At 38.4% G+C, this 13,033-nt stretch overlaps 1 protein-coding gene across 1 annotated transcript; it reads left to right on the top strand.

Moving 5' to 3' along the window:
• Window positions 1–4,067: 4,067 nt before the first annotated feature.
• On the top strand, window positions 4,068–10,598 carry LOC306958234 (TPA-induced transmembrane protein; the record flags this gene model as incomplete). Its single annotated transcript, XM_079549680.1, is given in 6 exon segments — window positions 4,068–4,244; window positions 7,091–7,214; window positions 7,776–7,903; window positions 8,785–8,855; window positions 10,314–10,537; window positions 10,540–10,598. Coding segments are annotated over 6 exon segments (783 nt in total).
• Between the last annotated feature and the right edge of the window lie 2,435 nt (window positions 10,599–13,033).

The following is a 13,033-nucleotide window of genomic DNA, read 5'->3' as shown; positions in this document are numbered from 1 at the left end:
TCTCTTGCTATCTACCTTTGCATAGGCATACATGGATACTCATGCTCACATCCCATATACACTCACATATATTCCCTTACTGATGTTACAGGATTCTAAACATGAGTAATTCCTTTGTTTTTTTCAAACTATAAATAATATGATCATGTATAGTATACAAATTCTAGATGAATTTGTGTGTTAATTTTGCTTCCACTTCATGGCTGTTCCTTTCTGGGCTGTCCTCTCCTGTGCTTTTCCTAAAATCACCAAATACTTACCCAGAACAGTTATGATGGAAAAAAAAAAAAAAAAAGTTAAAAAAAAAAAAAAATTAAAAAATGGAAGTGTCATTAGGCTATTGGAATATAGTAAATAAGAGGAAATAAATACTGAATTTTAGTTAATTAAACTAAAGAGAACTGCGTGTGAAAATGCATTGTGAAATATGCTTTTTTTAAAGTTCCTAATAAAGATCTCATAAGCTATCAGTTCATCAGCAAAATGTCAGGAATTTAGAATACAGTCCCATTCCTATCATTAAAGGCTGTGAATACATATTTGTGCATGTAACTGATTAAGATAAAACTGTATATTTGCCTTCTTTAATAATTGTTAATATCAGGGCTATTTATTAATTGCCTTGTTTGATATTAGGCTGTGATGAAATTACCCAAACCTGAATGATTTCCTTTATAAAGGAACTGGCAGTCAGATCTCAATTGTAGTGCACACTGGAGTGTAAGCTGGTTTGTCTCCTAGACATGACTATCTTTTTTTTTTCCCCACCTCCAAGCAGCTTGAGGGCTCACTTAGCACCCATGCAGAAAGTGGTGGGTGGCAACTGTAGTGGAACTGTGTTGTGTTGTATCAGTCTTCAAACCAGCATGACACTGGTCCCTGGGTCATAGAAGGCCAATGCCTCAGTGGCTTCAGTGAGTGCCAGAAACTGCACATCCACCTGCCTAAAATGAAAGGCTAGAGCTGCCTGAGGAGAGAAGGTACTACATGAGCAAGACTGGACAAAATGCACAGTGGCATTTCTCTGGGGGCAGCTTGCAAGCAATCTGTATCAGGACTTCTGTTTTGCTAGGAAGTCTGTCTTGTTGAATCCAGTCTTCTAGTAAAAACAAGCAACACCTTGCAGCTCTGAGACTCTCTTGATTAACCTGGACACCTTCCTCAGTCTTTACTGCTTTCTTACCTTCTCTTTACACTGAGAAAATACTTGTAGAGTCTAATGTTTGCAAAGTATAACAAGTGGATTGTCTCATCTCTGGTTTGAACAAGCTCTTTGTATTTTGGCATGCTTGTGGTGGGTTTGTGCTGCTTTCCTTGATGTCCTTGGTCTGCAGTGAACTGAGTTTCAATATCATGTTTTTTGTTTTGTCTCTCTTCCTGGCCAGAAGAAAGGGTTGTGCCCATATGACCACGCTGCTCTGAAAGAGATGAAAAAGGAATTAAGAGGTCCTTGGTCTCGATGAAAGTGGAGGAGGAAATGACAGCCACACTTCTGTCATAAGATCATTGTTTCAATCTTAGCAGTAAATCTAGCTTTGAAAATGATAATCTGTTGATGAACCTATAAAACAAATTCAGCTGATTTTAAGATTCCAAAGCTGTTTATGATTTTTAATAATTCTGGCATTCAATTTAATAAAAAAATCTGTCTGCATTTTCTAGAAGGTCTTAGAATCATGCTGCGTATTTGGAAGTGTTTAGCTTTTAAAAGTGGTGAAAAAGATGAAGCTGGTATCTTGAATATCAGTCCTTGCAGGTCACACCACGCTTTTTTTTTGAAAGTACGTAAATGTGTGGTTCTTGTTTAGTCACTGATCTTTGGGAAAACGTGAGAGTGAGCTACTACTGAAATTTTCACACAGTGTGCTTCCTGTGCCTAACAGGGATACTGCTTCTTCATCCTTTCTTGCTGTGGTTTTGGGCATTCCCCTCACTGCTATACCCACAACAATTCTTGTGACAAGCTTCCTACCTAAACAGTACTCAAATTATATTCTGTAGGGGTTTTAATAACTATAATGGCATAAGTAATTCACTTCTCTTTCAATAAACACATAATAAAAATGTAGATGTCTATGTTTCCTTCATTTGGTTGTGCCTCTGAAATTCTAATCCCCAGATATGGTCAAAACTGCATTTGTACTTTGGAGTTTACATTTTTTGTAAAACTGAGCCAAACCTACCTGCATTACAAAAGCATGTATTTAAGGGCATTTGTTTCTTCTCCTTACTTCTTCTTCTCCTTACTTAGAAACAACAGTTGTCTTCAGAATAAAATAGCTTTCCTGCTGTTCAGTTTGAGATAAGAGCCTAGGCCAGAAGGTTCAGATCAGTTCTTAACTTCCTGTTTTATTTAAGAATTTTGCAGTTCCATGTGTCAGAAGGGTCAGTTGCTTCACTGGCAAAAGGAAAAAAAAAAAAAAAATAAAGACATTAAGTATGAAAGTTAGATCACCCAGACAACAGAAATTCAGGAGTTCATACAGAGTTCCTTCAGAAGAGTGAAATAAATGGACTTTGGCATTTACAAGCTGAGATCCATAATCATTAACTCACTTGACTTAGGAAAAAATGTTGTTGTTTCAGGCAGTTCACCAGGAAGGTACAGTCTTATATATGAGTGGAAATGAAGTGAACCCAGTTTTCAACAGGAATGCTTGAGAACCAGCAGGTAAATTCTCTTCTAGTGAAGATCCCAAGTGAATTCCTGTGGATTCAGGAATCAGTACCTGTTTTGATCTTGATGTCTGCTCAGCTTCATCCTCAGTACTCCAGTCTTTTAAAGATTCTCCACAACCAGAAGATGGGTCGTGGGACTTGTGTTTGTTTTTATTTGCTGATTTAAACAGAGCCTTATGCTCAGCTTCACAGAGTGCCTTTGCCTGGATGACTGCACCGTGACATCAGCAATCCAAACCTCCTTGGGAATACTCTAAGCTTAGTAGCCAGAAGAGTTGCACAATGAGAAAATCTGAGGGAGAAAAACCCATCCTCAGCGTTTGGCAGGGGAAACAAGGAGCGGTGCTGTGAGTGGATGTTCATCCAGCAGAAAAAGAAGTTGCGGAAAGAGGCTTTGTTCCCTTTTTAATCCAATGTCCTCTCTTCTGAGGCAGGAGCGTGAGCATCCTTGTGATCAAAAATAAGAGGAGTGCTCTGTGGCAAGGAAGAAGAAACCCCAGGAAGGAGTCAGAACAGAAGAAATAAGAGGAGGTAGGATGAAGAATATTGGAAGGGTGGGAGGGAAGGAGAGGGGAAAATCAGCCCTTGGTTACAGTAAGCATTTTATTTCTTGTGGCAATCTAGTGGAGAACAAATCTCAATTCACGCCATGATTTGCTTTGTAAAACCCTCAAGGGTGCAAGATAAAATTAGAAGGCCATCCCCCTTTTCTCTTCAGATTTGTTCTTCTTTTACATGGAATTAAATTCTCAATTTCCAAGTTTATGCTCCACAGTATGTGAGTAGACATAAACTCTTCTTTGGCACCTGACGCAATTTTAGACTATAGAACATCTAGAGAGGACAACTCCCAGCACAGCGCTGAGTAGTGTTCAGTTCCAATTAGACTACACTGAGAGGCTAAAATTGGAAGCATTAATGGAAGATGTAAGCTCCTTTTGTAGCCCAGCAGAACCACAAGCAATGTGATACTTTCCTTGGTTTATGCTGTCAAGAACCACATCTGTTTGTCTGTATTTCACTGTTTCAGCTGAAAGCAGCAGGGAAAGCAATCCAGTTGCTTTCAAAATCACTTCAGCAAATGGCAGCACTGCTGAGGGTTAGTCACCTGCTCGTGCTTGTCAAGGGCTGGTACAGTAAGGCAGACAAACTGGAAAACCTAGTCTTGCACAGTGGAGTTATGGAGACGAGGCAAATCGATACTTCCTCACCCTCCCTTTCCTACTTGGCTTGTGCAGATGATGTTATTTGTCTTTCCAAGGATTTCCCCTTACTTACTGACGTTTTGAGATTGCTCTTGTGAAAACTATCCAGCTCTCTCACTGTTACAGTCTTCAGCTTCATACCAGAACTGTTACTGGCATAATTACAGCTGAAACCAGAAGGAAATGAGCTGGCTCTATGCTTGCTACAGAGACAGAGGTCCTCACACAGAAACAGAAGCTATGAAAAGGCAAAGCTCTGCCGGGGAGCATGAGGTTATTGAATTGCAAGAAGTTAATGGGGAGGAAAGTACAGCTGATCATAAGAAGCCTCTAAATTCTTCAGAACCTGCAACGAGCAAGGTAGGAATTTCAGTTGCTCATCTGATGCTTGTGGAGCTCCTGGGGAAATACCACACAATGACAGAAATGGCATTTTATAGAAACTTTGTGTAGGGGTTGTTTAATTTGTTTGAGAGATGGGGAAAGGTTTCTGGCTTGAAAACAAAGACTGAAAGCAAGTAAAGTGTATTTATTTTATTTTACACGATGAAACATTCTAGTTTTGAAATCAGATATTACCATTATTATTTTTTGGTGCTGTCTGTGAGCTTTATCTTAGGAAATAAAAGTTGTAGTTGTACTTGGTATTCTAAGTTTTGCTTTCTGTTTTCATGTACTGCCAGTGGGATCGGGCTCAAAACTAGAAGGGAGAAATGTTGAAACACACTAAAAACAGACTTTCTGAAGGAACAAATTAATCTGAAAACGGTGCTGCCAAAGAAAGAATAAGAATGTCCTGCAGTAAAGTTTGTAAATCATGCTGAATTCTTCCTCTTTGATCTTGGAGCAATTTGTGGTTGCATTTGGGTATTTATACAAGAGCGCCCCAAAGCCTCAATTAAGAGTAGTGCGTGAGCCCTGGGGTAGCCAGTGCCCAGCATTTAGCTTCAAGCTATGGGACAGACTAACGCTGCCAGACGAGCAGTATTTACTCATGAGTAGCTGTGATACAAAATTCTCATTACTTAAGAGCAGAGGGAAAATCTGTGGCAGAAATTCCACATTTCTGCGTGGGCAGATCTTTTGGGATGGCTGAACCCACCTGAGATCTTGGCAGCATTAATCATGCTGTCTCTTCCTTCATGCTCCTGGCCAAGTTTCCTTGTGTGAGCACCATTCATCGTTTTAGTGTTGATCTGTGCCATTAAATAAACAGCTTGATTTCCTGTACCATATAGGGGGGCAGCTCCTTCTCCTCTGGTCCGGTGAGCTGAACCAGCCTGCTATAGGATCAGGCAACTTCTGCAGAGATTCAAAGAGAAATAGGAGAAAGGGTGGAGGAGAGAGGCTCAGCTTCCTTGAGAAACTGCCTTGAGTTTCTTTTCAGCCTTCCCCTTCCCAGAAATGTGTTTTCATCTGGGCTCTTTCTGTTGATTCTGGAATTTGATTTCCTATCCCATGAAGAATATTGGAAAATTATTATGCTCTGCTTCCTGTTCAGGCAGCAGATTAATCAGAATGGCCCTGTCCATTTGGGAGAGAGTTTTTTTTTTCTGTTGCTTCTTCCTGGAGGTCTTGTGACGTTTATGGGCAGTGTCCAAGAGGGTGCTGGCCCAACTGATGAAGCACCGTTGCAGAGCTGAATGTCTACTTGACATCAATGCAGTTTACAGAGCTTGATTAGCAATTAATCTTTTGTGATGGCCTGAATATGTGTATTCTAGGTGGGAGTTTGGGCTTGATAACAGTCTTGATTGATGATACAAAGCTGATGTCATCAGTGTAATGCTAGATAGTAGTTACCAGTTTTTTTTTTTTTCAGATAAAAAAGTTATATACTAGTGTCACGTATTAAACTGAAGGTTGTCTCTTCTAATACATTTTTTTTTAAAATGAAAAACAATCCCCATGTATATACATGACCACTTGAATGTGTGCTGTCAGAGAAACTATATTAAGCCAGTTGCTCTTCATCCCCCACAGAAACAAAGTTCTCCATGGGGAGGTGTCTATAGAGGACACTTTGTCTACCCCAGTTCCTGGAGAGCTGAGGTAAGCTCTTTCTGGGGATGTTCGCTCTCTCCCCCTGTGCAACTGCTGTTCCAATGAAGTTTTAAGCCAGCTGGTGGATGCCAGTTCAATTCATTAAAAAGTTTTCCATTGTGCTAGGTTCTTAGAAAGTTCAGAAGGTGAAGGAAAGGAAACTAGATTAATGCTGCCAGCTAGCAGCTGGTTCCTGCCAATCTACCTATGTGTACCTCGGACAACCCATAACATTTGCTGCGCCTCATTTGGTGCCAAAGACAAAAAGACATGGAGTTCATAGGTTTACAGTGGATGGGAGGAGGATAAATTAAAAGGAAAATATCCATTCATGCTCTTCATTCCATTTTCTGTCTGTGGAACAAATTAGTTGGCATTTATTTGTTTTATTATGTCACCTAAACTTGTTTTTTAATGTTAGTATAGCTGGGTTAGCTAATAACTTTGCTCTTAAATCTTAGTAAAAGTTAAACGAAATGTATCTATTGTCTTTTCACTCCTACATGAACATGCATGCAAACACAATTTGTTTGAGGGTAATTTCCTTGTCATCCAGAACAAGTGAGATTTGTAATAATCTTTAAGTCTACTCAGTAGCCTCCCAGTATTCAATCTTCTGAAGAAAAAGGGAGTCAGCTTTAAAAGTCTTAATTACTCTAGTGTTTTTTTTAAAGCAATAATACCTAATGAATAGTATCTCACTTGCTTTGAGTGCTGGCATCCAGGAACTATGCAGGCTAACAGCATCAACATCACAGGGGTGAATTATTTTGCAAGTTCCTCCAGACACGTTTTTAGCTGGGAGACATGGCATGGTTTAAAAGAACAGCCTGTGGGACATGCACATCAAAATGAAGTAGTTGACAAAAATTGGAAGCAGTGAAAGAACCTTGGTAGCACCTCAGCTTTCTGGGCATTTCAAAAGTTGGAAACTGAACAAATGGGGAACACTACATCTCTCAGGTAGTAGCCTGCAGGTCTATCTTCTGTCTTGCACCAGTGCTTCAGGATGGGAACCCTCGATGCAGAAAATTACTTACAACAAGACTCATTTATGTTGGGCTTTTTTTTGAGTGTGTTTCTATATGTGACCGTAGAGACATGCTTAAATATTCTTCCCACCTCATTTCATTAATCAAAATTCCCTTTCCTTTTGTAACTAGGGGGGAGATCAGTGGAAATCATGCAGGAAGATAATTTTCTGGAAGTGTAAACTATGGATGGTTTTAACTACAATTTTTGTTGTTTTGTTCCTGGTCATTCTCGTCAGTCTAGCTCTATATTCTAGTAAGTACTCTTGGCTTGTTCTCCAATAAAAATGAGCAATATGTACAATCTAATAAAAATACTAACTGAACAGCAGCATCCAAAGTCCTGCTGAAAACTGCATAGGAGACTTGGGTGCCAATTGCAGAAGGTAGTGTGCTGAACAGAATAGGTGGTGAAGGCTTTTAATTGAGCAAGAAACCAGTAACTTGCATCCTGATGGGATGGCAGCTCTTGTAGCTAAGTGAGAGAGTATTACTAGAGCAGAGTGAGAGCTAGGGTAGAAATGATGCTTGTAACACCACTGCAAGGGCAATGGATCATTCACCTCTCCTCATGTGATGTCTGTCAGGTTCCCAGAGCAGATGGTTGTCATTGTCATTGATGGGGTGGGTCACTGTTCTCTGGGTGCTGTCACTTTTCTTTAGGTGACTCATGCTTTCTTTCTGTCACTCCAACACAGTCATTACCTAGCAAGTTTGTGTGAAAGCCACCTTGGAGAAAACCAGGAGGTTGTTGTTTTTTCCTCAATAATTCTGCTAACTATTTTTCCTACCCTTTCTATCTCCTTTTGGATACTAGATGTTTACACAGATGAAGATGATTATTGGTATACGGATGCACTGCTACAGAATTATCACAATTTTTCTGGAAAGTTCAACTTACTGTGTGGTCTTCCACACCTTTTCTCTGAAGACATTACTAAGAGGGTACGTGCTTCTTGGCAAAGCAAATTCTCCTTACATAGGTTCAGTGTTTTTCCTTTTAAGTGTTCTCTGTTTCTCTGTGTAGCAACTCAGCCGCTTATAATTCCACATAACTTGTTAAATTCTGAATTGTATTTTTGTAAAGAAAAACTGGCTGCTTTTAAGCACGTGAACAATTGCATTTGCCAGGGAAGAGGAAAAAAAAGCAAAAAAAAAAAAAAAAAAAAAAAAAAAAGGCTGTTTTTTACAATTTTTTTTTTTACTTATTATTTGAGTAATAATTGAGACATGATCTTCACTTTTTCATTGAACCACTGAATAGCTTAGATAAGGAGAGGCCTGTAGAGGTCTTCTAGCCTAGTGTCAGATCTGCATTACAATGTCCTGTAAGTGCATAATGTCAGTCTGGATTTATATCTGCCATTTACACTGAGCCGTTGCTGACTGAGCAGTGGCTGAAGTGAGGCATGGCCATACTGGTTTAGATGTACTGTGGAATGGGAGTCTCAGCTGGGACACCTTTCTCTCTGCCAAGTTAGAATAGAAGGGCTTTTTGCCACTAATAAGAACCTAAGCCAAACAACATAAATTGCTCTGGCAACAAGAGCACATACTTTTAGTTCACCCTGAATGCCTTCCTTTGTGCTAAGGTAATACAATAATCACTCAAACACACAGATTAACTTGTCTGTCAAGCTTAAATGGAATGTGTACCATTTCCAAGGCATTTATTTGCAGATATTTGACCTTCAGCACCTGTGTTTATGGCCCTTAGAACACCTTTATAAGAATGATTCATTGTACTGTCTTTTGTGGGGAAGGTAGAAATTGAATGGAAGAAATACCTTATTTTTAAATTTATTTATTTTCTTTTTCTCTCTAAGATAACAGATGTCTACAGCTCATCTCCAGCTCTACGACGCTACTTTAGATCTGCTAAAGTGGATTATGTCAGGTAAGCAATTTTTATTACCAGAATTATCAGAAATTTACGAACTTTGGGTGAGATATGTACCTATGTAAATGTGCATAACTTTTAAATCTGTGAAAAATAGAACATTTTGGGGAGAGTGATAAATATAGGTAGTGAAAACTTGACAAAGGATCCTCTGTTCTGGTGTAAAAGACAAGTCCTACTAGTAGTGTATAATGACAGTAGCATTTTGTTACTGTTGAGTATCTTCTCTGCTGTCTTTGATTCCAAGTACAGGCCATAATTAGCTTATTCTTATTAAGAAGAAAATGAGCTACTGGAATCTATGGCGGTTGGTTACAGATGAAGAGAAGCTCAGCTCATGGTTCCAGAGAAACAGTAGAGGTGGGAAGAAGGGGAAAAGAACTTAGGCTTGCCTTGCAGAGGCAGAAGAAAGCTTCTAACCGGAATACAGAGGATATCTTATCCTTAGCAGAAACTGACACTGAAGGAAGGCTGAGGAGTTCATTGTGTTTTAGACACCCATGTTTTAAGCTATGAAGATTCCACAGGAGTGAAACTAAGAAGTTGCAGGAAAAATGAGGCTGGAAGGCTCAGCTGTAGTGCGGCCCTCTCATGGAGAAGTAGCAGTGTGGCAAATGCAGTTGATCCCAGAGGGCTTCTGAAAATGCAGTGTTGCAAAGTGGATGGGGAAAACAGGAGAACACCATGGGCAGAAGGTTAGCAAAAGCTCCAGATCCTTGAACTGGGCCCAGAAGCAGACCTGAGGGTGCTTTGGGGAATGTGTTCCTATGCACCACCAGCCATGGCTCACTGAGTGAGCTTTAGCTTCTTGGCCTTCTGGGCATACATAATGATTTAGATCAAGTACAGATCTGTAGTACTGTGTATGTACTAGCCAATCTGTGTCTCTGCCTCTTTTTCCCTGTGCAATTTCTTTTTTTGGTATTCTAAATTGTTTGAATAAAATGGAGCTGTCTATTTGTACTTAATGGAGTTGGTAGATCACAAATCTCCAGAGAGGGACTGTAGTTAACTTCATCTGTTCCAGAGCTCGGGCTAGAAGCACAGCTGGGTTGTGTCAGACTCTGCTATCAGGAGAGCAAGTTTTTCTGTAGGTGTTTAGCTAAGTTGTGTGCCAGATGTTGCAGCAGCTATTCCCTTATCATTATATGTTTGTTAGGCACAAATGCCGAAAGCCTCATCCTCACATGTCTAATTGCCCTTGTGCATTGGAAAACATGCCTCAGGTATGTGCCCAGTTTCTGTTAATGTCAAGAAGTACTTGGAGAAGAGAGGGGAAAAAAAGAAACGGGATGCTTAGGTGGCAGGTTTTATTTCTATTTTTTAAGATGCTTTTCTTTAGAAAAAAGCTTAAAGAAGAAATCTGTGCCAACTTTGTGAGAATTCAGCCTCCTCAAGGAAGAAAGGATTCATTGGTGACTCACAGGCATTCATTCTTGGCTTTCTATTTTTCAGTAATGAAAGCTCCACTGTATTTTACCAACTAGAGTTCTTTGTACCGCCGTCAACAGAGGGGTTTATGGAGAATGTAATGAACCCAGACTTTATAAGGAATGTTCTACTTCAAAATATTTATGACGAAGAAGATACTTCTAATCCCGGGGCATCTGAATGTACCAGGTTAAAGCTTGACCCAGCTTCTCTCACATCAACATGTAAGTACTGTACTTTAGAGGGGCTGTTTACAAAGAGCACGATTATTTACTTGAAAAGAGGGAGATCTTTCTGGAAAGATGTTGAGATTTATTAGCTCATGTTTTGCACAACTTTGTTAAGGTAATTATAAAATACTCTGTTTACAAGAAAGTCTTGTTGTACCTAGCTTATGAACCAGAATTCTTTATTTGGTCCTGTAATGAGAAATTGAGTAGTGATGAAGATGCTTAGCTACAGAATCCAACCAAATTCTTCTGATCCCCTCTTGCATTTAACACACACAGTTAAAAAGAAAATCTCATGTATGTGTGTACCATAACAGGGGGCAAAAATAACTCCAGTTGGTTTTCCTCATTTTTAATTTATATTTAAATGTTGATAAAACAAATTTAAATCCAAGTGAAAAGGATTAGCAATTTGGGAGTGAACTTCTGATGAATTAACAGTCAACAATGAAAAGGGAAAGAATTTTTGGGAGAAATTTTTGTATACACAAAGATATCTTTTAAATGAACTAAATGTTCCAATTTCCAGATTTTCTAGTGAAAAGGCAGTGATTCCAGTGTATTTAGGTCTGTCTTTATTGAATTTAGGTCTGTCTTTATTGAAATATCAGTATAAAAGTCATATGAGCTTTGAAGTTTCACTGAAAATAGTTCAGGGAGCTGTTGTGTTGTGTTTTTTCCTGAATTTATTGAGACATTCCTAAGTGCCTTCAGAATAATCCATGAGGTGATTATGGCACAAAGCCTCCTAAAGTTCAAGAAATGTTTGGACAATGCTCTTAGACATGTAGCCTAATTTTTAGGAAGTCTTTTGGGGGGAGGGAGAGGAACAGGAGTTGGATTCAGTAATCCTTCTAATTCCCTCCCAGATTGGAATATTTATGAACCTGGACTAACACATCACAGAACATAATATATAAGTACAAGTAAGATTTGTGCTTAATTCATGAGATTACCAAGGAAGTAAAGAATGAAGGGACAAGAAATTAACAAGTCATAAATTCTAATCCTAATATTATTTTATTCCTTATGTTGGTAATATTTAAAGAAAAAAAACATACAAAAAATCCACTGTAATACTATAAAAGAGGCAGGAAAGAATACTCTGGAATATCTAACTAAAATTTAGTGTTAATAATGTGTTGTTTTTTATTTTCAGGAAAATAACGGACAGACTCCTCATCTTCCTTACCTCTTAGAAGACGTGGTCTTCTACTGTCTATTAGTGATCTCAGGTTAGGGAGTCATTCAACAGGTGGAAACACTTCTAAAGATGTTCTTTAAATGAAAATGTGGTATTGGTATGAGAGTGCCTTACTCCTAACACATTGCTACCTCCTTTATTTTTGTGTGGAATTATAGGTAGATCTTCAATCTTGTGAAACTAACATATTTTGTCTGAATAGGGCTCTGTTGGCTTCCAACCCCTCTGATTTTTCTTTTTTTCTTTCTTTTTTTATTATGTTTTTAATGAATATGGATTACTTGAATGATCTGCTAAGGCAAATGACTCATTCCTTCTGCTCTTGGCTTATAAAAAATTATCTGCACAATCTCATCCTTAATGCTTACATCTATCCATGCTCATGTCTTTTCCTTTTCTTCTCTGCCACCTTCATCTGCCATATCTTCCCAGTGCTCTTTCCTCTCAAAACAATCGAAAACTTAAATATACTTTCTATTTTCAAAACTTTTGCACTTCCTTCTTAGGTGAATTAGTACTCACATCATCCCCTTGTTCATTCTATAGTCTTCCCAGAAAAGGTGGTGTCTGATCTGTTTTTCTGTTCTGTAATGTGAAATAGAAATGAAGCAGGAAGAAGCATTGGGAAGACTCTAATGCATCTGAATGCTGCAGCAATCTTTCAAATCTGTCAAATTAGCTGTGTACTTTGCTAATTAGCTACTGGTTCTTGTGAAAAGACATTCATTGGATTCACAGCTCTAAATTCAAAGGAAAATGAGTTTCTGCTCTACTTACACTTTATACTTCCTGCTCTGGCAGTGATGGAAAAAAAAAAAAAAAAAAAAAAAAAAAAAACACAACACAAAGAAAAGAAGAACCATAAGTAAACAGATGCAAAATACTTTAGCAAGACAGTGACAGTTGTTCTTGATGACAAGAGATCATATGGGACAGACGAGTGTCAAGAGGAAGATGCTGAGGCAGATGATGTAGGCCAGTGTAGCGTGAGAGTTACAGCCAGTAACTGACTATAACATGAAAGCTAAAAGTTAAGCATTAACTTCATGAATAATGTGATACTTCACTACCATGTTAGTGAAGTATAACTTTTTCTCACTTACAAACATTTTTAGCCAGTATAAATATACTATTGTTGCAGAGATAAATTTATTTTAAGGAATTTTTTGTATTGTGAAAAATACCCTAGGGAAAATAGTTTTTCTGTTTTTCTATTGTTACTAGTTTATTTAAAAAGTAAACTGAAAACTAAACTATACATTAAATTATTTATTTTTACTCTACAAGTGATCATTTTCTTTCTTTGGCAT

The sequence above is a fragment of the Tetrao urogallus genome (genome assembly GCF_951394365.1).
Source record: "Tetrao urogallus genome assembly, chromosome: 1".
NCBI lineage: Eukaryota > Metazoa > Chordata > Aves > Galliformes > Phasianidae > Tetrao > Tetrao urogallus.
The sequence above is the reverse complement of the archived record's forward strand: the minus strand, read 5'-3'. Positions and strand labels throughout refer to the sequence as shown.